This window comes from Balaenoptera physalus (assembly GCF_965194825.1).
Source record: "Balaenoptera physalus genome assembly, chromosome: 1".
NCBI classification, from domain to species: Eukaryota; Metazoa; Chordata; class Mammalia; order Artiodactyla; family Balaenopteridae; genus Balaenoptera; species Balaenoptera physalus.
The window spans coordinates 33,195,297-33,221,039 of NC_138882.1; the positions used below are offsets into that span (position 1 = coordinate 33,195,297).

Here is a 25,743-nt window from a genome sequence, read left to right on the forward strand (position 1 = left end):
CTCAAGTTTTTCCTTTCCTTGTTTAGCTGTGCTCATCCCCTACAGGGACTGGGGAAAGAAAATGCTATTAATTCCTAAACACAAACAGTAAGTCCCCCTTCAAGGGAGAACATTTCTCAAACTGAAATGTAAAGAAGCTGCAAATGAGGTCAGGTATTTGGCATGGGAGTGAGGTGTCATCTATTTCACGGTTTCTCTGCAACATTCTCAATTTAGAAGAAAGGAAAATGACAGATTTAATGAGTGGGGTGGCAGGAGTGGGGAAGGGATGGCACTGTCACTTGCCTGATGCAATTCCTGCTTGAATGGAACTGTCACCTCAAACTCAGGATGTCTAGAATAACGCTCTCTGCTCCCTCTCTCGGCAAGCGCAGCGCCCCGACCTCCCCGTGACTATTTCTGCCATCGCCACCATTGTCCTCTCTGTCTCCCAAGCTAGAAACCTCAGGCATTCCTGACTCTTACCTCGGCCCTGGTTCCTATCTCTGCAGCCCATTTTCCTACCTTAGTAGTGTCTCTGACTATAATGTGGACAAACATGGTACTAAGGGTAAAAGAACAAGCAGGCTTTGGAGCCCAACAGACCTGGGCCTCAGTCACCACCCCACCCCAGGTCACCTGTCACCTTAGATCATCTGTCTGAGCACAAGTTGATAGTTCAGTAAATGGAGAATCACACTCCCCTCATCGGTGGCAATAAGACTTGGTCATATTTAACAACATATTCACAGCGCCCACTTCCGGGCCGGCACAGACTGGTGTACACTGTGTAGGCAGGAGCGAGTCTCCCTTCCCAGTCCAGAGCAACCAAAGTGTCTCTGAAACAGGACTGCATGGCCCCACTCTTTAACCCAGATGGCCTCTATTGTTCTGACCGCGGCAGCACAGAGTCAGACTCTGGCTGATCTTCAAGATCATCAAAATCCATCCAGCCCAATCCTACTCCCCTGTCTCTTAACTCCTCTGCTCTAGCCAGGGTCTACTCACTCACTCACTCAGCAAACATTTTTTGGGTGCCTACCACATGCCAACATGCTGCTGGATGCTGGGAATGTGAAGATGAAAGGCTGCCCACCCTCAAAGAGCTCACAAGCGCCTTTCTGGTAGGGAGAGTGTATCTGCGGGAAGGGGCACGGGGTGGGGTGAGGGTGGATAGAACCATCATTGTATTACGGTGTAGGAAGTGATGCCGGAGGGGTGAGCATGGTGGGGGCTGTGGGAACACCACCAAGGGAAGTGCACACACGGCCTCTGTTCTTTCCTCCTACCCTCCAGTTAGCCAAATCCTACTCCGTAAGTCAAGGTCTTATTCATTCTGGCCCACACCTCTCCCATCTCTGAATTCCTCAAGTTCTTATCAACACTACTCATTTTCAGTCATCCACTGGCTGATGTCATTTCTTGTATTGCTGTTGGTTAAATTTTTTTTTTATTACTTTTTGTATACGTTGGCAATTTTTCTCCACTGGTTTATGCGATTGTAGAGGATACCCACTAAATTCTAGACAGCTCTAAATCTCTCGTGGAACCTATATATTAATTATTGGTGGCATAAGTGATATGTTCAGGGTTACTGACAATCACAAAGTCATGTATTTATTTGGCACATTCTCCCCTCACCGCTAGGTCCTGACTTCTGCATGGCTTGCCCTTGAAATCCAACCCAAAACAAGAGAGAAGACCCCTGGTTATCTCTGAAACACTTTCCAACACATAATTTGCTACTACTATAGTTTTAAAACCTTTCCAAAAAAGATTTTAAGTGTAAGAATATCATCAAATAAAATCTGAGGTGGACACCCAATATAGCAAACATAAAAGCAGAGCTGTTCTGGTTGGAGCCATGGTGACAGCTTACTGCTGCCTACCTCAGGAGGGAGACATGCAACTCTTCCTCAACAGCCCCTGTCGCACATTCCAGATGGCAACAGTGTTAACACCACTACAGCATGAAGGCAAGCTCATCTTGCCCACAAATATGTGGAAATTCAATACATGTCCAAATATGACATTACAAATCAGTGGGGGAAAAGATGGCCCCTTTCAACAAATGGAATCAGAACAAATGGTTAGCCATACGGAATATAAAATAAAGTTAGAGCCCTACCTCACACCATTCACAACAATAAATTCCACATTTATTCAAGTCAGATTTGTGAGAAGCAAAACTTAAAAACATTTAAAAGAACACATAGGAGAATATCCTTATGATTTCAGGATAGGAAAGGTTGTGTGTATGTGCATTCTAAAATAAGCTCAAACGATAAAGGAAAAGCTAGACAGATTTGAGTATATTAAAATTTAAAATTTCCTATACATCAAAGAATCCAATAAAAAGTGAAAAGTTAAGCCAACTGTGGGAGAAAGTATTTGCAACCCATATCACCAACAAAAGATAAGTAACCAGAATATATAAGAAACACCCACACATCAACATTAAGAAAAAGAAAGGCCACCTAAAAGAGCTGTTTCTAGACTGCAATTCAAGAACTGCTCTGGGTACGTTTCCAGCTCAGTTCTCCCAGAAAACACAGTGAGGTGGTATCTTGTCTCACTGAGAAATGTTTATATTTTATTAGAGTTTATAATGTTTGTTACCATATATTATCTCAGTTTATCTATACAACAACTCTAGCATGTAGGCAGAACATATATTATGCCATTTTATTGATGCGGAAATTGAGACTCAAGAAGTTAAGTGATCAGTTTTAGGAAAATATATACATCACTTCCTAGTGAATAACAAAACCTAGATTTTCCACCTTCTAATCTACAATCTTTCCATTTAAAAAAAATTACCTCCATTTTTTAAAAAACACCTGTTCACACAAAAATCTGTACATGAATCTTCACAGCAGCTTTATTCTTAACAGCCAAAAACTGGAAACAACCCAGCTGTCCTTCAATGGGTAAATGGTTAACAAACTGTGGTACATCCATACAATGGAACGCTATTCAGCAATAAAAAGGAATCATCTAGTGATACACAAAACAACCTGGAGGGATCACCAGATAATTATGCTGAGTGAAAAAAAGCCAATCCTAAAAGGCTGGATACTATATGATGCCATGTATATAATAGTCTTGAAATGACAAGATTATAGCCATGGGGAACAGATTAGTGTTTCCAGGAGTTAAGGAATAAGGACTAAGGGAGGTGAGATGAGGTGAAGGGGGAGACAGGACTATAACACGTCAACATGAGGGACCCCTTTAGTGACGGCACCGTTCAGCAGTTTGTATCAATGTCAAAGTCCTGGTTGTGACACTGTACTATAGTTTTGCATGATGTTAACCATTGGGGGAAACTAAGTAAAGGGTATGTGCAAGCTCTCTGTATTACTTCTGACGATTGCGTGTGAATGTGTAATTATTTCAAAATAAAAGATTTCCAAAAAGCCCAGAAAACAAAGACCAAAACTGCCTGAAATCACACTGCCCTGTTGTCGTGCCAGTCATAGGTTAAATGAGATAAAGTATGGAAAGACACTTCTCAGACTGTCGAGTGCTCTATTAATACCAAGAGGCAATCACTATCCTCCTCCTCCACCAGCCTCATCAATGTTAATCATTGTCAGACTATTCTCTCCCTTCTGGGCCTTCTATATCCCTCCACTGTAGCCCTGTCACTGTATTTGTGTAACCTGTCCATTCCTTTTAATAGGCTGTAGCTCCTTGAAAACCAAAACCTTGTTATGTACCTCTAGATGCCCACAACCCAGCACGTAACAAGCACACAGTAGGTGTTCAATAAATGGGTGCTGGATTGAAATTAGCTCATGATTTCCTCGTTCAGTACCAGATGAACCAAAACTGGTGGCAGTGGGGAAGGGAGGATACTGGGAAGAAGAACACCCCAGCAGCCATGAGGCAAAGCCTTGAAAGTTTCATCAATTACCTCCTCCTTCCCTGAGCCACTGAGAACCCAGATGAAGCAAAGGTCTGTACAGAGGGAGTGGCGGCATCAGCAAAAACATAAGTTCAGTTCATCAGGCCTCCTTTTTTATCCTGTTTCAAGCTCCACAAATGAAAGAATTGACCATTTATAGTTTGGGTCACTGGAACAAGATGGAAAGGTAGGCTACAGTGTACTCTTCTGGAAAAGATTTTAAAGGTTAGCTGACAGCCCTTTTCCTGACATGATTAGACTGAAGAATTGCCGGGGGCAGAAGAATATACTAAATGATTTGTTGGGATCTCTCAGAGACCTCACACTCTGTCTGGGCAAACAGATTTGGCTCATGGGGTGGGGAGGGGGTTCCCACACCCTGAAAACAATGCTAGCAGCTCCTTACTCCTCCTCCAAATAGTTCTCGAGCATTTAAAAAAAAAAAAAAAAAAAAAAGCACAAGCGAGTGCTTTGCTGCTCCTAATGTTATCGGATAATTTTTCAAATTCTTATTCAATTACATATCATGGTCTTATCTGCAATCTCCACAGGCCAAATAGCCCTGCTTTCACATCATGCCCACTGAGTCTGCACAACACAAGTAATTCCAGCTCTCATAAACATGAGATCGTTTTACATTAAGTTTTGTAAGAGAGTGTGTGTGTGCGCATATATGTGCACGCGCACGCCTGTGCTCAGGAGTGCCTCATCTTCTGTGAGGAACAAGGAGAAGACTTTAGGTAACGGAAGGTTAAAAACTTGGGAGGTTTGTTTCTGCCTGGATAATGATGAACTCTTTTTGCTGCTGAATCCAGAAGAGCTAGCATTTCTGGACTGGCAGCCCTGCTCCCTGGCCCAAGAGGGAAAGAAAGCTCACATGCACACATGTACTGTCAGAAAGAACTAACTGGTATCGATCGATTTCAGGCTTTGGCAGTGGGAACACTACTGTAGTTTTAAAGGGTACTAGGTGTTTTAAAATTGTATTGTCCCTGGTCTTAAAATATCCAGATCAAGAATCTCATTAATCAAATCAACAGATATCATCTACCCAAAATGCTTCAATGTTTGTTTAAAACTGCTGACAGCAAAGCGTTGAGATAACTTACATCATCACAAATCACTGAATAAATAAGAGATACAGCACAACTGACTCCAAGGACATCTAAAACACAAAGCTTACTAATGTCATTTAAAGATGAAAACTTAAACTAACATGTGGAATCTAATTTTTAAAAATGATATAAATGAACTTATTTACAAAACAGCAACAGACTCACAGATTTCGAAAACAAACTTATGGTCACCAAAGGGGAAACGTGGTAGGGAGGAATAAATTAGGAGTTTGGGATTAACATATACATAGTACTATATATAAAATAGATAATCAACAAGGACCTACTGTATAGCACAGGGAACTCTACTCAGTATTCTGTAATAACCTATATGAGAAAAGAATCTGAAAAAGAATGAATATATATATATATGTATAACTGAATCACTTTGCTGTACACCTGAAACTAACACAACATTGTGAATCAATTATACTCCAATAAATTAAATAAAATTTAAAAAAAGATGAAATCTTAAACCAGGAGTAGGAGAGATGAGTAGGAAGAACCTACAGTATCTGTTCTATGGTTTCTAGCCTTCTCTTAGGACAATTATGAACATGTAAACTCTATGTGTCAACTCACTTGAAGATAACCATTTTGGATCGTATGTCCTAAAAATGACGAAGCAAGGAACTAGTGATCCATCTTTCTACTTTCTAGCTGAGAAGCTGAGAATCCCAAAAGTGGAAGGACTTGTCCAACATGACATAGCTAGTCCTCCATGGCCCTACAGCCCTCCTTCCCTCCCTGTGAATGATATTTTTTAAATGCTGTACTGATAAAAATATGAGCTGTCATCATTATTAATGGTACTCATTTTAAAACGACAGACTGTTACTTAGCCTATTCATTAGGTGGAAAGAAAACAAACACAAACGTGGAACACTTCCACTCCATATTACAGCATACCTCATCACAATCCACAAAGAAATCCCTTAGTTGACAAAGGGCCTAACACATGGAGAGGAATATAAGAGTCAAGAGGCCATCCTACATCCTGGGAGAGTCTGAAGTCACTTACCCCACAGCCCAGATGTCTAGATTAACCCTACCCAGTTCCACATCCATGCCACCTCCGCCCAGTTTGTCCCAGACCAGATGTCAGGGATTAAAACCTCCTACTTCCTTATTCCATAATTTTAATTTAAGACAATCACCCAACTTCCATTTTCTTTTTCTTTTAAACTCAAGTTCTGCACACAACATAAATTTCTATAATACCCAGCGTTAACACAAGTTCCACCTCTGGCCCATGACCATTGATGAGGAAAACCATATACACCAGTATCAGGGGAGAATTTTCTCACTCTGTAAGTCTCTGAGCTTACTGGAAGTCCTAGGTTTAATATATTTATCCTGATTAAAGCATTTATTGTCCCTAGTAACCCAGTCACAAGTCCACCTCTAGGTCAATCAAGTAACTATCCCTCACCTCAATTTCCCCAGCTGTGAGGCTCACCTTTCTATCAGATAGTGACACCTAACCAAGTGTCACTTCAGATGCTCTCCAGAGCAGCTGCCACTGTGCCACCACAGGGGTCCACGCTCCATGTGTGCAGCAGCCACACAGACATGGCAAGCCCTGGGGCTGGGGAGAGTGTCAGTCAGACAATACAACGGGTTTTGTACTTACAAGTGTGCCTGCGAAATAGGGGCAAAACTGTTACCTTCAATATCTTAAATAAGCAAAACGAATGAACCATGAAAGCTGCGGCGGGCCTTAGAAATTTTCTAATTTAACCCCACTTTCCTAGATGAGAAAACCAAGGCATAGGCAGATCAAATAGGTACATACTAGGAAGACATTTAGAACACTGCATTTAGAACTCCTTTTAGCATCAAGATACTAGGAAATGAGAACAATCAACTAAATGTCCACAGCATTTCACAGTTTCAAAGGCATTTCAAATGAATTATTTCATTGGAGCCTCACAACAATGTTGAGTGGGCCTGGTTTCCCACTCTGCCTTCATCACTTACTAGCTGTGTGCTTTGGAGTAAGTTATTTAACCTCCCTGTTTCTCATCTGTCAACTGGGGATAATAATAGTAGCTACCTCATAGGGCTGTTGGGAGATTCATGAGTTAAGACTACACGTAAAGCACTTCAAACACAATTTAGACATAAGAAGTACTCACTAAATGCTAGCCATCTTCATCATAATCACCACCACCATTAGCCAGGGCCAAGAATTGTTGTCCCGATTTTACAGATGAGGAAACAAACAAGGAATTTTGAGACCTGAGGTGAGTTACCCCAAAAATCACAGTTGTAAATGGCAAAGCCAAACTAGAACCAAGGCTTTCTGACTCCAAATCCAGCACTCTTTCCCAGGGAACCATACTGCCCTGTAGTTCAGTTTGTTATGGACCCAAAGAAGTATTGCTCCAAAATAGATATCTCAGTCAAGATGCTTTCCCAAAGAGCAGTTTACTCATCTGACAAGATCTGGCCCAATTACCCTCACCCCCCTAAAATAAATAAATAAACACAAGAAAAAGACTAGTGGGAAAAAGGAGCAGATCTCCAAGGGGTTTCAACGTTTGGAGAAATTGGTGCCAACTCTTCAGAAACAGGATGTGTTTCTTAAAGCTCCAGGCATATCACGTCTTGGCCAGCTCACGCTCCTGGATCCCTTTGTCTTCTGTGCTTTGTCTTCCTGTGGAGCCCATGGCTGGTGAGGTCACCTTCTCCAGGGTGAGCACTCAGACCCTACTATGATTTGAAAGGCAGAATCTGGGCTCAGGCAGCAAAGACAAGGTCCCAACTTTCATGATGCCTTTTGGGTCACCTGCCCAGATTAGTGCATTTTTAGAAGAAAAGGTTAAAAAAAAAAAAGGCTCTGCCTTCTCCCTAACAGATGGCATCCTAAAATACTCATAGAAATGGAGGAGGTGCACTTCCCAGCTGCTCTTCCTTCCTCATGAATGTATATTTCAAGTTCAGAACCCTTCGTTCACAATGTATAAATAAAGTCAAGGCTACTTAATACCAAATGACTAGAAAAACCAGCGGGGAGAGTTTTTCTGTTGGGCACTTTGGACCTTTCTTTCCCTTTTACCATAGACCATGTAGCTGCTTCTAATAAGGCAATAGCTCTCTCCAAAACCATGCCTCGAAAAAGTATCCCAGCAGTTCTTCTTCAGGTCAACTCTGTTTTAACTCCTGGTCAAAACAGACCTAAACTTTCTCAAATTTAGACCTGGAATATCTGTTTTAAATGATGAATAAATCCTGGACAAATGTAGAATGTGTTTTGCTTCAATTACAGAAAAACCTTACTTTTGTTTTAAACTCTTTCGAATTTCAGAGTTAATATTTTCCTTGAATTTTAAGGAAAGACATGATTGAAGAACTCAAGTATAGCTCTAGGGCAATGATTCTAAAGGGGCAGAGGGGGTAGTAAATAAGGAAAAACTTAACACCATTGGGGAACCTCCACAGCGCGACATAGTTTGTACTTGTCCCTGTATGATGATAATATTCACAATGCTTAATCTACTTTGAATTTCAAATAACATTAACATAAGGAGAAGTCTTGTTATTGGAGTAGGAGGAGAAATGCAGAAGCAAGGCATCCTGGCATTGTCAAATCCAACCTCAACTCAGAAAAGGTTCACATTCAATTTATAAGTATTTATTCATTTCCATGCCAGAAGCTGGACGCATGGAAATGAATAAAAGACAATTCCATCCCCCAGGTACTCAGCTACTTATAAATAATGAGGTGTAAATGAAGAGATTACAATGTAATATGATGAGTGCAATATACAAATAAGCACAAAGACACTGCTGAGGAGATGCTGAGGGTGGGCTGATTAACCCTGTGCAGAGATGCTAAGGAATCCTGCTTGGGATCTTGCACAAGGTCACTATGCAGAGAGTAGGGATAAGCAGGGAAGACTTCCTGGAGGTGGTGACATCTGAGCTGGGTTTTAAAGGATAAGTTTTCCAGGTTCAAGGAAAAGGACCCATTCCAAACAGAAGACACAGCATGGATAAAGCATGAAGCATGAAATAACATAATGCAGTAAGGGAACGAGAGGCAGTTTAGCCTTCTAGTGGTAAAAAATGTGATCAAGGTAATTGGGAAGTGATGGATGTAAACAGTCTATGCTATGACCTTAGCAGAACGATAAGTTTGGTTTTTTAAAAAATCACTTTGGTGGTATTATGCAAGATATATTATCAAGATCAAATTAAGAAACTACTTCTAAAAAAATTATTTGTAGTAGTCCAGGTCATTCATTTATGCATTCATCATTACAGCCAGTATATATTTACTAAGAGCCACCATTTAGGCTACAACACTATTCTAGACATGTTTACTATCTGAAGGGGCCCCCCCATAGTAAGAGTTACTTATTTAGCATTTAATACTTGCCACACATGGAGCTAGCATTTTACACACATTCACAATAAACCGGCAAGGTTGGTTTTATCTCTGTGTCACAGAAGAGAAGTTGAGTGAGCAAGGATATAGAGCAAGGAGGTGATATTGACAAGATTCCAACTGAGGGCTACTTCCAAAGCCTACACTCTTTGCAGTGCACTGCACTGCACTACACAACCTCAAACCATTCCTACCAGAAGTCTAGCAGTAGAGAGAAGACTAAAGGACAAATATTTAAAACCTAAGGCAGTACAAGATCAATGCCATAGCGCTATGTGAATGAACTAGAGAGAAGGGTCATTTCTGATCAGTGTGACCAAGGAGGGCATCCCAGAAAAGTTGAGCTTTACTAGAAGGGTGAGATCTCAGTAGGTGGAGATGTGGGGCTGGGCAGGGAGAAAGAGGGATTTCATGAACAGTGCTCAGAACTTAGACTCTGGTGATGGCCGAGGTTCTAATTCCTGTTCATTCACTAGCTGCAGCCTCTGGGTGAGTCGCTGAATCTCCTACACCTCACTTTCTTCATCAGCAAAATGGGATAATAACAATATATTCCTCCTAGAATTGGTGTAAGAATTATGAAATAATTTATGTAGAGTACTTAGCATAATGCCTAGTACATTAAGCCCCAAACAAACAGCAAAATATTAGTTATTAGTATATGCGTCTAAAGAATGGCAAATAGGGAATTCCCTGGTGGTCCAGTGGTTAGGACTCCGCACTTTCACTGCTGAGGGCCCGGGTTCAATCCCTAATTGGGGAACTAAGATCCCGCAAGCCACGTGGTGTGACCAAAAAAAATAAAAAATAAAGAATGTCAAATAGTGCAGATAGGCCTCCAGTCCTTTTAAAGTAAAATGAAAAAGTATGGTTGACATGATAGGTTGCAGCCAGATTGAAGACCAAGTAATATTCACCTTGGAAAGTTGGCCTCTATTCAACAGACGATAGGGAATCAATCATTAGAGGAAAGAAGCCATATTCATAACACTCTGAGCAGATCTCCCATGGGAGCCCCCAGCCCCTCCCCTTGGCATCTGGCTCACTTGTGACCAGTGTCAGAAGAGGCCTGAGGCCCAGGGGACTAGTTCAAGCAAGGACTATAGGAAAATAGATACTGTCACTCTTCAACTTGTAACGTATCCAAGATTTTTTTCTTTTCTTTCTTCCCCTATCCTGTACCCTCTCTCCTAAACATGGTACTAGCTGAGACACAATTATTAACACAACTTCCCTGGGAGATTGTTTATTTTTATTTACTAAGGTTAAATAAATTTTCCAGGGACCAATCTGGGTGGCTTGGATCATTATTTAAAACTTGGTAATATCTGGCTTATACTTATTTGTTTTTAACCTAATGTCATTTCTATAATGCAGTATTATCTTACTCATTTATTAACACATTATGATGAAGAAACTTTGTGATGGTTTCATTCACTTATCTTGATTGTGATGTTTTCACAGGTAGACAACATGCCAAAACTTATCAAATGTATACCTCAAACATGTGAGGTTTATTATATGTCAGTTAAACCTCAGTAAAGCTGTTAAAAATACAATAAAAGTTTAGTCATTCATGTAATTATTAAAAGGTATAAAATTAATATACAATGCTTATACTACCAACATAAATATATACTCATAATATGAAAATATGTATATTTAAAGGTTAATTCTAAAAATTTAATGAGGACAGGTGAGTATATAGAAATGTATACACAGGCCTGTAAAACTTTGGTGTAGAGGACATTTTAAAAAAATAGGAATATACCTATGTTCATGGCAGCGTTATTTGCAATAACCAAAAGGTAGAAACAACCCAAGTGTCCATGGATGGATGAATGGATAAACAAAACGTGGATTATACATATAATGTCCTTAAAAAGGAAGGAAATTCTGACACATGCTACATCCTGGATGAACGTTTAAGACATTATGCTAAGTGAAATAAGCCAGTCACAAAAGGACAACTACTGTATGATTCCACTTATATGAGGTACCTAGAGTTGTCAAATGGGGGCAGGGGGCAGCTATTGTTTAATGGGTACAGAGTTTCAACTCTGCAAAATGAAGAGTTCTGTGGAATGATGGTGGTGATGGTTACACAACAATGTGAATGTAATTAATGCCACTGAACTGTACACTTAAGAATGATTAAGATGATAAATTTTATGTTATGTGTATTTTACCACAATTAAAGAGAGAGAGAGATGAGATTTCCTACACATTATTGTAAAATCAGTAAAGGTGTTATTTTGTAATTTTCAAAGACATTTTTAAGTGCTCTCATTACTTGTTTTTAAATCAAACAACTTTGAAGGTAACTCTCCCAGATTCCCCAAAAGTCCAATTCTGTAGCTGACCAGTTAAAACTATTCACTTGAATTGTATTACCAGTAGCGATATCAACTTCTTTTTCCCTACAACATGACATCATATTTTCCTAACAAAGCCCTCAGAGGTCTAGGATCTAGAGTAATCACAATTCCCATGAAGAAAACCTCTCTTCTGGAAGGAGAACCCTACAGGTGCCACCAGCAGCCCACGTTTATCTAGAGTGAACAGTGGGAGTTTAGGAGTCAGGGGCTGAGCACCTGCTGATTTTAAAAGGGTGTGGACCCTACATATCAGGGCCAGGTCAGACCCTGTAAACTTCAAAACAGAGAAATGATTAGGGCTTGTCTGGGCTGTCAACCTGTGTGGTGCATAATTACCAGATGGGCTTCTCCAAAGGAAATTTCTGTTCCCATTCCCCAAGAGAATGCCTGAAATTGGAAAAGTTAAGGACTCCTCACAAACCTTGTTTCTAACCATTGCTACTTTGCACAGCGCACAGCATCCCCAGCTCCTTGCCCACCACCTTCCTCCAGGGCCTTTTAACTTGGAGATACAGAGTACAGTACTTTAATTTTTCCAAGAGCTTCATTTTCTTCCAGGAGCTCACCTTACTTAGAGTCCTATTTTCCCTGAGCAAAGGAAGAGGTGCCTTCAATCATCTCGCAGGAAGATGATAGCATCTGCTTGGGGATTCCAATGAGATGTTTTACTGCAGCTTTTCACAAACTGAGTATATTTAAAGCTCCCTTGAGGAATGGGGGCTGGGAGGAAAGAAGCTTCGGAGAAGACCTTTGCTGGCAGGAGTGAAGAACCGCTCACACCTCCCCGGGGAACAAGCTTGTTTAAATATCAGCAATCCGCATTCCCAAGTGTGTGTGCACACACAATATGTCTAAAGTTTTAAATTTCATCTCCTGCTCTGAAAGGGTCCTGAAAGGGTTAAACTGTTCCAGGCAAAGGCTTTTCTATCAAAATGCTCCAGATGGAAATTACAAAATTTCACTTCTCAGCTCTGTGGTGCTCACACACTGTTCTTCTAAGACATTAAAAAAAAAAAGACAAGACCCCTAATGTTCTCAAGAAAGAGAATTTGACGGCTCAGCACACAGTGCCACTCTGTTTCAGATGATTCCTCCTAGAGTATTTGCATTAACTGTCAATCTCAAGTTTTCTGGGGGACAGTAAAAACTCAAGGTGTGGAGAGGGTACAGGAAAGGTAGCCTTGAACAAAGACAGGACAATAGCTGGGAGGGTTTGCTGTGATGTGAACTCATCCAAATGCCAGCTAGATTATCACCTCTTGTGATGGTTATGCCCTGCACCTTACCACCTTTTGCTGCTCCAATCCCAAAAGAAGCTAACTAACTAGAGGCCAAAAGGCCTCAGGTTATGACGATGAATCTGACCATGAATCTGTCAAGAATTTGCAGAGATGAATGTATATGAAGCACTTTGTAAATTGAGCCCATGTACAAATACGAAGAGTATTATTGCTTTCGAGTCAGAGATTGAAAGGCATGAACTTTCAAAGGAATCTGAACACCCACAAACCAGAAACAATGATGGTTTTTAAGAAGTCGGCTCCAAGGCAGACTAAGGAGTCACGCCCCTCATAAAACCACACTGGGGTAGGGTTGGGGCTGCAGTCTCAGAAGTCCCTCAGGGCACACGCAAGCAGGTGGTTTAAAGGGACCCAAAACCACAGGATAGACAGGGTCCCCCAAAGTCCATTAAGGGTCCCCTTGATTCAAACCATTCTGACTGAAAAGCAAGACCCAGGACTCTGGTCAGAGACATATAGAACAACAGCGGCCAACAATTAGACAGTTCACCTGTTCATTTTACAGAATGGGAAACTGAGTTCTAGAGGGTTTAAGTGACTAAACCAAGATACCTTTCACTACTACTGGAGGAACTTAAACTAGAACTCAAGTGTCATCCTAGACTTGTTTCCTATCATTATAACTGGCACTTTGGGAGTGAAAAGGCAATGTGGCCTTAATGGTCATCCCATTTCAGCAGACCTTACTATTATTGAGCATTTACGAGTGCCAGATACTGTGCTAAATGATTTTGATATACTATCTCATTGAATCCTCACAATGACCTTAGGAAACACATATTATGTTGCCTATTTTCCAGGTTAGGATCCCGAGGCTTGGACAAGTCAGGTAACCTGCCCAAGGAGCGAGGCAAGCGAGTGACAGCGCTGAGATTTAAACCTGGATCCCTTTGACTCAAAAACTTGCGCTCTTAACCACCAGACCAAAAAAGCAATTTTCTTTTTTATCTTGGCATCTATAAGAGAGGTAAGACTGGCAGCACTATGAGTCCCACACAACACATAAAAAGCTGAAACATCATAAATCTGACCAAGGGCTTCCAGCTAGCAGGGGAGCAGAGCCAATCCAGAACCTGGGTCCTTTGTCTCCAAGTTCTATGATCTTCCATGGAGAACACAGACTCTAGAATGCAAGCTTCATGAGGGAGAGGACTTTTTCTTGTTCACTGCTACATCATCAGTCCCCAGAACCCATTGAAGGCACTCAGTAACTAGTTGATGAATAAAGAAGTGGAGTCCACCTGCTGTGGTTTGGCTGTGTGACCTTGGGAGGGCTTCTTTATCCTCTCTAAGCCTCAGTTTCTTCATGCAGTGAATAGAGGATGAAGTAATATTCACCTCCACGTTTTAAGTGAAGATTAAATGAGACAATTCTTATAAAGCACTTGGGACAGGATGGAACATAATGACCACCCAAAATGTAATCTATTATTATCACTATTACTACTAGTATCCATTGTCAGACTTTGGCTTCTTGAGTTTTTTTTTCCCTACTCTGGTCAAATGATGTATCATAATAAATATGAATAGAATAGAATAGAGAATTGGGAGTCAGTAACCTGCTTCTAGTTTCAGATCTACCACCACCTAGCTGTGTGACCTTGGACAAGCCTCTTTATTTCTCTATACTCCCCTCAGCTGTAAATGAGGGACTAAACCATTCAAATCAGTCTCTTAGGCATTCATTGGGCACCTTCTCTGAGTAAGACATCATGCTCGGCCACCTATAAAATTCTACGATCCTGAATAGTGTTAATGCAAAAATATCAGTGCAAATCAAAAGAGTCCCCTGCTTGTGGCAAGGGTGAAGAGAAACCCCAAATAGTCAACTGCATTACATCATCTCAATAAGTAATGTTTGTATATACACAAAGTATTTAATTGAGACACTTGTGAGAAATCCTTCACCAATACAGAATCAGCAGATACAGTTCTATTAACACCTATCAGTCCCGAACCTTCCAAAAAATAAACATGCAAAGTCACTTTGCACCTTAGTCAAATGGCGTGCTTCTGGAGAGAAATCTGGGAAAGTCAAAGTTATTAACGCTCCCTATGGCAACAGTTAAGAATAGGATGTATTAAAAAAAAAAAAAAAAGAATGACATATCTGGTTAAAACTGCAGGGGGGATTCCAGCAGCAAACTGCAGTGCATCTGGACAGGACACCGAGGCCAGTGGCTTATTGTTTACAAAAAGAGGCCCAGATTATGAACAGTGACAAGAGGCCAAGACCTCAGTTATACCTCACAACCACACCTCTCCCAATCCCAGTTCAACTGAAGCTATCCATCAGTCAACTCCCCAATCTCTGCAATAAACCCACCAATATTTGCAGCCCAGGAGCCTGAGGGACCTTCAGGGCACCTCCAGCATTGACCAAGCTGATGACATTAAAAAGATCCTACAGGCACAGTGGGGACTTCAAACTATCTTCCAACCTTCCAAGAGATAAAGCAGCTTCCCATTTCAAACTCTAGCCCTACTCGCACCCCCCCGCAATCATTAGAGGGGAGGCATGGCCCTTCCCAAGTCCTCTAGGATAGGAAAAGGTCTTCTCACATTGGTGCAGGGAAAGAAGGAGGGGCCCCTCCCTCTGTACTCTGAAACAAAGGAAAACCCAGAGCTCCAACCATGTGGTGTAACATTCAAGGCCACCCACCTCTCCCACTACCCAGCTGAAGTCTCAGTGGGCTAGAGCCACATGGCTCTTTCCAGTGACTGGCCAAGAAGGGACGGTGCCTTGCATAACCATATGCTGGGGCTCTTTAACAGGCGGGAACCCCTTCTATGGGAATTGCTGGTTAAAAAAGGCTATCTGGGAAGGGGTTTTGATTCATGCGCCAAGTCAGGCAGTAGACTAGATGTGCTGGCAGGTCACTTGATTTCTCTAGGTCCACATTTTGCTTTACCCCTCATATTTTTGCAGAGAGGTAAGGAGGCCTTTAAAAGCATGTATTCTGGAGCAGAGGACAACACAGAAGGGTTAAACAATTATGTCTTCCCATTCTCCAGACTCAGCACCACGCAGCAACAACCCAACTCCACTCAGGTTTAGGTGAGGGCGGAGACCGGGTGTGAGTGACCTTATTCTTTCTGTTCTCTGATCTCTGAATGCAGACAACCAGAGACCAGGTAGGTACAAGGTGCACCCAAGGTGGCCACAGACTTTCTGTGCCTGATGCCATAGCAAATGTCATGTTTTGATATAGTGCATCAGAAAAAAACCCCGCCTCTCCCAGGGCTCTCCAAATGGTACACCTTCTCAAGGTTGCCTTTCTCTGCCTGGACTCCTCTTCAACCTCTGAAATAAATTCCCAAACACCTGTCAGATTTCAGTTGTCCTTCAAGGAAATCTGACCCAGACACCCAGAGGCAAATTGCCGCCTTTCTCTCTCCAAGAACCTCCTGCCCCTCCCCCCATCCTTTTTAGCCTGGGGAAAAGGACTGCCAAAATAATGGCCAGCCCTACAGACAAATCTAAAGCCCACTCCGAAAATTCCTTTCCAGAGCCTGTGGCCCCTGGCATGGCCAATCCCTCGGAGGCTCAGACCCACATATGAAACCACCTCTGGGGTCAGCCTGCCCCCACCTGCTCCACCCAAAGAAATGAACATCTTGCAAATCAGGGTGGAAATCCATGTCTCAATGGTCTACAGAGAATATGCATTATGCTATTTTTCAAAGCCCTTACCTTTGACCTGAGTATCGTACTCTGCTATAATCTCCTTATCCTTTTTGAATTTGGCTGGAGACGTCATGTTTTCCTTCTTTCTTCCAAATTCGAATTGTGAATTGATAAATCCACGGGAAAAATCCAACCACCGAAATCAATACCTCCAAGATCGCTTCTCCCAAGGGCAGAAGGGGCCCCCCGTGGTGGTCTCCAGCGCTCCGGGGAGCGCGGGCTGCGGGCTGGGCAGGCGGCTACGGCGGACACATGCAGACGGTGGGCGCTGGGGCCGGCGCGGCGGCGGTTGGTTCCTGTGCTAGAGCCCAAGCCGCAGCCTTAGCATTAGCCGGGAGAACTGCAGCGCCCGGAGGCTGGCCTGGGGTCTGACATCAACGACACAGGCGGGGAGTGGAAGTCCTTCCGCACAACATGGTGTGGGGAGCGCGGGGATGTGGACTCGCCCAGCTGGGTCCCCGGGAGGGAGTGGGTGCGTATCGGGGTGCCGGGGGAGGGCTGGGCGTGCTTCGCGGTTTTTTGTTGCACAGCCTCGAAGATGCTGCAAATCAAATCCCAAACGGGAGCCGCAGCAGCGCAGACTGGATCGGAAGTCGTTTGCTCCGGTTCACTTGCCTGTAAATGCAGGGAAAAGAGGAGGGGGCGATCAGCCCCAGCGCAGAACCTAATCGATGCGGGGGTGGGGTAAGGGAAGCCGTTTCCAGGCTGGCCTGGGCCCATTCATCTCAGCCAAACGCCGCCCGGCCCGCAGAGCCCGGCGCAGCGAGGTGGGGAGGAAGGAAGCTCCCTCCGGATTTTGTTTTAAGGCTGAAAGAAAACACTTTGGAGCAGCCGCCTTCGAGGGCTTGGGGTGGGGACTAGCGGCGGGAACGCGGGCCTCCGGGCGGGGACTGCGGCACCTCGGCGACCTCCCGAACCTTGCCAGCGCTGGGCAGCGGCTACCGGAGGGAACCCTCCCGGCCCTGCCTACGATACGGCCCCCGACCCCCGGCTGGGGCAACTCCCTTGACTTAAAAGGGGATCAAAGCCGGGGAGGGACAAGCCACCCGGGCACAACTTTTCTTCCCCTCCGCCCCTCCTCCCAGTTGTTTTGTTTTTGGTTACTAGCTTCTCTTGGCAGCAAAATGTTGGGGGGTGAGGGGGGAGTGATCTGCAGGAAAAAGCCTGCTCGGCACGGGACACATCCAGGAAAACAATGTGGTCGGCAGAAGCAGGAAACGGGTTAGAGGCGAGGGTCGGAGTCGGGAAAACCGGGAAGGCGGGGGGTGGGGGGCGGGGGGGGGGGGAGGAAGGCAGCCACCGCCTCTCAGGCCATCCCCAATTGGTCACCCAAGCCCAGAGATCCCAGATACCGCACCCAATCCCCGGCTGGGGGTTGGGGGAAGGTCGTTGAGGGTCGCAGTCCCAGCTCCTCGCACCAGGAGGTACCCGAGGAGATCCCGCTCCGACCCAGGCCCAGGAGGTGGGAGGGACTGGGACGGGAGTGCAGAGCCGGGCGTCTCGCTCCCGGACGCGCCGCAGCGGCGACCCTCCCTCCTTGGCCGCCCCTTTCCCTTTCCGCGCCGGGAGTCTCCCACTTCCCGCGCCTGGAGAAAGGGCCGCACCGAGGGAGGAACAGGGAGCAGAAGAAGCGGCGTGGTGGTTCAGACAGGCAGGAAGCGGGGAGAGGGGTGAGAGGTGGGGTCCTGAGGCTGCACGGGAACCGAGGATAACTGGAGCTTCTGCACACGCTTGATAGGCGAGGAGAGGGCAAAGGGAGGATTACCTTGGGGGTGAGGGGGAAGTTAGGAGACTATCGTGGGCCGCGATGTTACATGGAGTACTAGGATATTAGCAACTTTGGGGACCCAGATATAGGTCTGGGAACGGGAGTGCGTGAAGAGGAGCCATTCCGGGCGGGCCGGGGGCTGGGGCAGGGGAAGAGCCCCGGAAGCAGTGCGGAACACCCCTCCTTCTGGGTCCAGGGCTGTAACCCGCCTGTCTGCCAGGACTTGGAGACAGAGGAAGAGAGCAGCCGATGGTTACGGGTGATGCCAACGACGGTTGCCCAAAGGTGGACCAAGGCTGCCAGTGTGCAGAGGACCTGGGGAGGGGGCTGGGTGCGGACTGCGCGGCGGCATGTGAGCCAAGGCAGAGTCCCAGGCAGTACGGTAAAGGGCGGAGATGCAGTCCTAAAGAAGTATTTGGGCTGTACTGGGAGACTGGGAGTGGGTCAGGAGGGAGGCGGTCTGAGGGATTTCGGGCGGCAACGCTAAGGCGACGCCGAAAGCAGCATCCGCGCCCTCTCCTTCCCGCCTCTGCCCGGATTTGTTCAGTCAGGGCTCCAGCTCCGCGGCGGGGAAGAAGAAAGGGGAGAGGGAAGGAGCCTTTACCTGGCTCTGACGCGACGGGTCCCGGGCCCCCGGCTCCGCTTCCCACTCAGAGCTCTCCTCCCCTCTCTTCCCCGCCACCCGCGTCTACGCAGATCGGTCCCCCAGTCCCCTGAGGAGCCTCCGCCAACTCCGCAGGACCCCGCCGGGAAGCAGAGCCCACCCCCTTGCCAATCACCGCCCGCTTTCTATCGACCGATGGGGCCTGTAGCCAATAGGAATAGGTGATCCCAAGAGGCTAGGAATGAGGAGGAGGGGCTGGCGAAACTTGGAGGTGTGACTAGCACTACCGAGGCGTGGTCACAGAGTAAGCTCCTCCTCGGGTTGCCGAACCCCAAAGTAGAACTGATGGGCGGGATTAAGATAGAACCAACAGCCAAACACATACTTCTGAGAGAAGGCACGACCAATTGGACCGGGGTAGTGAGGAGGGGCGTTGCGGAGAATTTTAGCCAATAAAGAGTAGAGAACGGCGGGGACTGTAGAACGTCTTCCAATGAGAAGTGCGAAGGGCGTGCCTTGCCTCTTTCACTGGGGCGGGAGTAGGGTTCGCCCAAACCTCCCGGAGCCGACCAATGAGATCGGAGGAGGGGCCAAGCTCAGCCAACCAGCAAGCCGAATTTATCTAGGCACCGTTACTGGGGCGGGGCGTAGAGCTCCTGGCCACTAAGATCTCGTCAGGGGCAGGCTCCCGAGCCTTCCAATGCGGGACGTGGGCGAACTGTAGTTCTCCCAATCGGTGCGCAGCGCTGGCAATTCAAACTGACAGCCGGTTGGAAAGGCAGAGAGGGGAAGAGGGAGCAAAAAGCGACGTGTTCAGTGGCAGAGACACCAACGCCGACGGAGCCCCCAAAGCGACCTCTGCCCCGCCCCACCAACACCACCGCGAGCTCTGGAGCGGCCGCTCGGGAAAGACTTGAGGGGACGTTGGGGGGCACGAAGGAAAGCTGAGGGGAGGGAGTCGCTAGAGGAACGACGCGAGAGCCCGCACGCTGAGGGCTGGGGACTGCCAGGAGAGAAGTGAAGCGGGCGGCCCGCGAAAGAGCAGAGCGGAGGAGGGTCGCGGGAGGATTAAGGAGCACCCGGGATTGCCCGGTGGGAAAAGCTGAGTGGATTTCTGAATCCTGGGGAGAGGAGAAAGATTTCCAAAGAGGACGCGTGGGTAGGGACGCTTAGCCAGCGATCCGAGAGAGAAATTGGAGCGCTCCGAGGGAGGGGCTTAAGGGGGAAGCTTTAGATAAAAGAGCCTGTACGGGAGAAGCTAAGGGAATTGCAAAAGGAGCAGGAGCTAAAGAGTGGAGGATCCTTCAGACTGGAGAAAGGGAAAACTAGAGAAGTTCCCGAGGCACCTTGCAGCCTGCCTCCTCCCCACTTCAAACTCCTCTCCCTTCCCCGAAAGTTAAAGAGAAAGCCAAGGCTGCTGCTTCTCCCCTGTTTCTACTCAATAAATACTACTTTTACCCTCCCACGGGAAAACAGAAAAGAACTCATTTCCTTCTCAATTTTCGGGCTTAGAAAAGATCGAGGCATCGCAATTTGATTTTTAGCTTGGGAGAATCAAACTAGGGAGGGTATTGCTCTATTTTCAAAGTCCCGCACCTCATCCTTCCCCGGACGCCATGTCTACGAGCAGCTGTAGTTTCAATGACCGGCGCGTGTCCATCCTGTGTTGCAAATTCTGTAAACAAGTGCTCAGCTCTAGGGGAATGAAGGCTGTTTTGCTGGCTGACACTGAAATAGACCTTTTCTCTACAGACATCCCTCCTACCAAGTAAGTCATGCTAGTGGCGGGCAACGGTAGCCTTTAACTAGATGGGAAAAGTGTATGGTTTGAACCTCTGGGAGTCAACAAGGAGGTTATCATTTTGGTGTTCCAGGCACTTCCAACAGTCTGATGATCCCCCTGGAGTTTAACTAAGGGGGCAGACTGTCTGGACAAAGTCTGTGGTTTAGCCAGAGTGGTCAGTCCTGATGTAATGCTTCCAGTTCAATTATAGTCATGTGGCCCTTTCAGTTGGATCCCTGGCTACTGTGCCCTGCCCAACCATCCTCTCACTGGATCAATTCCATGACTGAGACGGTAGGTAATTCAAGCAAGATTTTCTGTACTGTTGGAGAAGAGAGGTCATTTAAGTTTCTGATTTTTTGTTACTAAAGTTTTACTCCAAAAAAAAACATTCCCTAGCTTTCTACCATTTTTTGCAATTGGCATGCTGATTCAGATCCATTGTCCACCTAATTCAGTATCCTCTTCTTAGAATCTCCCTCTCTCTCTCTTTCTGAATGAGAGAGACATATAGATTTTTATGGGATGAAACAGGACTTATCCCTCAAATAGCACATTTCAGTTCAGGCTAGCCAAATTTCAAGTACTCAATAACCATGTTTTGGATAGCACAGGTCTTTGGGTTTTCGCTTTTGGTCAGCGGAAAGCTACTGAAGGAGTTTTAACAAGGGAGCACCCATAAAGCTTATTTTAGATGTCATGCATTGGTTTGCACACTCAAATCCTTTTAAATTCTGTTTTCAGTCGCTACCCACTTTTAGGTGTAGAGTCCTTAAGAATTTGCTTCCTATTTGGAAAAACGGCCATTTTATTTGACTCAAATATACCTTTTTCTAGCTCTAAAAGGTACTTTCTCCTTCTGTAGTCAACACACATGCGCCTTTACATGATTTTCAAGATTTTGCTGTTCATTGAAACTTTACCATTAAAGTGAAAGAGAAATTATCCAAAATGCCCATGGACAGCTGTTCTTTGGACACAGAGCCAGAGAAGGCACACTAATAATCAGAATACTTTAAAATGAATTTCACGATAATGATAGAAACTTTTTAAAAAGTTAAATATACTCAGAGCTGTGGACTCTTCCTCCCTTGAAATCTTATCTTCATTGGGTTAAGTGTAGTCGTCATGCCTAATGGCAAAGCCAAAGGCCCTCATTTATTGCAAAGATAAATGGGTTATTATAAGTACCTCTGTGCGTGTGTATGTGTTGCAAAAAGAAAAAGCACTAGACAGTAAATCTAGAACCTACTACTGCAAAGTTTCTGTGATTTATTGTCTAGTGCCTTTTCTTTTTAGTAGCACATACAGAAACAACAATTTTAAATATTAACCCATTCGTCTTTACAATAGCTATGGTAAGTATAAAATAGTCATAAGGAGAGCTCAGATATGTGAATTGTTAAAGGTTAGACCAGAGTCTGGAGTACAATCAGGTCTTTCCTCTTGTCTTCTCTTCCATGTAGGGGTTATAATAGTGATGGATTAATGTGCTAAGATGTATACAAATCAATGAACACATAAGATTTTTTGAATAGAAGGTTTGTCATATTTATAGTGAGCTCACAAATATTAACTTACCCTTGCAAAATACACTATCGTTTTCTTACAGTTTCTCTTAGAGTCTCTTGCAGCTCTTTGAGCCTACAAAATTCATGCTAAATTACAATCAAAAGTACATTTTGTGGCAAGGGTATGAAAAAATGGAACCCTGTGCACTGTTGTGGGAATGTAAAATGGTACTGCTACTACGGAAAATAGCGTGGCGATTCCTCAAAAGAATTGAAAATAGAATTACCATATGATCCAGCAATACCACTTTTGGGTATATATCCAAAAGAATTTAATGCAAGATCTAGAAGAAATATTTGCACACCCATGTTCTTAGCAGCATTATTCACAATAATCAAGAGGTAGAAGCAGCCCAAATGTCTCTCAACAAATGAATGAATAAACAAAATGTGGTACATGCATGTAATGAAATATTATCCAGCCTTAAAAGGGAATGATATCCTGCCTGTCACATGCTATAACATGGATGGACCTTGAGGACATTATGCTAAGTGAAATAAGCCAGTCACAAAAAGACAAATACTATATTATTCCACTTATCTGTGGTATCTAAAGTAGTCAGATTCATAGAAACAGAAAGTAGTGGTGGTTGCCAGGGGCTGGGGGAAGAGGGAAATGGGGAGTTGTTATTTAATGGGTATAGACTTTCAGTTTTGCAAGATGAAAAAGGCTATAGATTTGTTGCACAAAAAATATGAATACACTTAGCACTTATGAACTGTCCACTTAAAAATGGTTAAATTAGTAAATTTTATGTTATGTGTTTTGCACAACATTTTTTTAACAGTACATTTGACTATCTCTACACTTTTCCCTCTCCAGTGCAGTGGACTTCATTGGACGATGCTATTTCACTGAAATTTGCAAATGTAAACTGAAGGACATCGCATGTCTAAAATGGTAATGTGTGGCAATATTCCAAATAGCCCTGGGTTTGGGAGATGGATGTTGACACCGAAGCACAGAGAAAGGTTCAGTGGGCTGCATCGAGCACTGGTTATCACCCATGCAATGAACCATTGAAAAACCATTTGTTACTTAGAACTGTTTTTCAAAAGGGTCTTATGACACTTTACCTTTGTATGTGATTTTACAATTTTTCAAAGTGCATTAGCAAATATCTGCTTTAACTTTCAGAAAATGGCAATGTAGTTTAGAGGGAAAAAAAAAAAAAAACGCTTGGATTTACAGTCATAAAAATCAGGCTTGAGCCCTGGCCATACCCTTATTCTCTTGTTATCTTGACTAAACTTCTTAAATCTCTAAACCTCTGAACCTCTGTTTCCTTATTTAATTTATATCTTAAGAAGACAGGTATCTTCTTAAGATAGATAGGTATCTTCTTAAGATAGAAATTAAAATATCTTTTGTGTTTACGTTACAGAGTTGTTGTAAAGATCAAGTGAATTATGAATGTTAAAAGGCTTAGTAAACTATAAAGTACAACTCAGAGGTCCTACCATGTGCGAGTCATTGTTATAGAGGCTGGAAATCTGGCAATAAAGAAGACAAAGTCATAGGCCTTTGGACATTATATTCCAGTAGGAAGACAATCGATCAGTAAGATATTTAAATAAATAAGATCTTAAATAGGGTGGGAAGTACTCCAAAGGAAATAATAATAATAAATGACAGAGAATAATAGAGCTTGAGAGAGTGATAAGAGCTATTTTAGATAGCATGGTCAGGGAAGCCTCCTCATGAGAAGGTAACACGGGAGTTGAATCCTAAAAGATGAGATAGGGAGGAGCCAGAGGAAGAATGTTCTAGGCAGAGGGAACAGCCAGGGCAGAGAACCCAAGGCAAAGAAGAACATGTTCAAGGAATAGAAAAGACAATGGCCAGTGTGGCTGAGAGATTGTGAACATCAGGTGAGAGTAGTATGGGTAGATTAACGATGCAGTCAGAACCCAGATAATCTAGAGCAGCGCCATCCAATAGATGTGTGCAAGCCACATATGTAATTTAAAAATTTCGAGTAACTACATTTTACAAAGTGAAAAGAAACAGGTGAAATTAATTTAAATTGTATATTTTACTTAATCTAATAGATTCAAAAAATTGTCATTTCAACATATAACCAACATAAAAAATTATTAATGAAATATTTTACATTCTTATTTTTTATTCTTAGTCTTTGAAACCTAGTGTATTTTTATACTTTCAGCACATTTCAATTCACGCTAGCCAAATTTCAAGTACTCAATAGCCATGTTTTGGGTAGCACAGATCTAAACCTTGGTAGGAAGGGTCTTTGGGTTTTCAATTTTGGCCAGTGGACAGCTATTGAAGGAGTTTTAACAAGGGAGCAGAATCATCTGAAGTGTCCCTAGTAGAAAGCTCCATGAGAACAAGGACTTTACTCCTAGCACCTAGAACAGTACCTGACACATAACAGATGCTCTGTAAACATTAGCTGAATGAGTGAATGAATGGATGAATACAGGTGGTAATTAAAGCCGTAGAATTTATTCTTGCAATATAGCCTTATAAATAACTGTCAGTCCTAATCCAAGAACATCTTTTGTTTTCATTTGTTTGCCTTTCAAGCCGATTATGATTAGAAGACATGTTTTAGGTGGGCTGGTACCTTTTATAGTATTTTTTGTAGGGCCTCACAAAAATGACTGACTCACATCTCACAGGGGAGGAACAAGCTATAATAGGAATTTTTACAACTCAAGGTGTAAGCAGTTCATGTGGTCATTAAAAACAAAAACAAAAAAACTTCTAGCTAAAATGTTCCCTGTATATTCATTCTATTTAATAGTGACCAGATAGGAAAAAAACCTATGGAAGAGTGAGTTATTTCTAATCAGAAGGATAACCCTGGGGACAGTAAAAACTTTTGCAACTTTCTCTAGAAGCTATGGATTTGCTTCACTTCTGAATTCCTTCAAAAACACTGAGACTAAAATTAGATCAGCCAGCTTGTGTTCGGTTTTCATGGGCTCATGCTGTCTTCCTACTCCTCCATCTGTTGAAACAGTTTTTAGGTGCTGGCATGGACCGGCAACATATAAGAACCCAACTTGCCACAGTCCTGGGGAGAGCAAAAACCTTTTATCCACAGGTCTGAGTTTATTTAATGTATTTTGTCTATACAGCCCATCAATTTTGGACAAACCACAACCTTATGTCATTTAGAAACTAGCTTCTGAAGGGGGAATGCATAAACAATACTAGCAAAGAAACAGAATATGTTACGCTTATTTCACTTAAAGACTGTTTTCCCACTTGGCAGTAGAACTG

At 43.8% G+C, this 25,743-nt stretch overlaps 2 protein-coding genes across 15 annotated transcripts in view; one reads left to right on the top strand and one right to left on the bottom strand.

Moving 5' to 3' along the window:
* SRGAP2 (SLIT-ROBO Rho GTPase activating protein 2) overlaps nucleotides 1-19,276 on the bottom strand; it is a 235,405-nt gene extending 216,129 nt beyond the window's left edge. For 8 of the 9 annotated variants that reach the window (XM_082459154.1, XM_082459152.1, XM_082459153.1 and 5 more), the window contains exons 1-2: nucleotides 19,137-19,276; nucleotides 16,771-17,379 (exon numbers count right to left, since the gene is read on the bottom strand). In XM_082459154.1, coding sequence (XP_082315280.1) covers nucleotides 16,771-16,837 — 67 coding nt within the window. In that variant the 5' untranslated portion in view covers nucleotides 16,838-17,379; nucleotides 19,137-19,276. Of the gene's footprint in view, nucleotides 1-16,770; nucleotides 17,380-18,121; nucleotides 18,256-19,136 lie in introns of those variants that run through there. The other variant, XM_082459151.1, reaches the window with a different exon arrangement.
* Nucleotides 18,795-25,743, top strand: part of FAM72A (family with sequence similarity 72 member A) — a gene marked incomplete at its 5' end in the record, with an annotated part of 51,817 nt that continues 44,868 nt past the window's right edge. For 5 of the 6 annotated variants that reach the window (XR_014264387.1, XM_082464066.1, XM_082464068.1 and 2 more), the window contains 2 exons: nucleotides 20,741-20,904; nucleotides 23,314-23,391. Coding sequence is in view for 5 of the 6 variants with exons in the window: in XM_082464066.1 (XP_082320192.1) it covers nucleotides 20,753-20,904; nucleotides 23,314-23,391 (230 nt within the window). Of the gene's footprint in view, nucleotides 18,944-20,740; nucleotides 20,905-23,313; nucleotides 23,392-25,743 lie in introns of those variants that run through there. The other variant, XM_082464069.1, reaches the window with a different exon arrangement.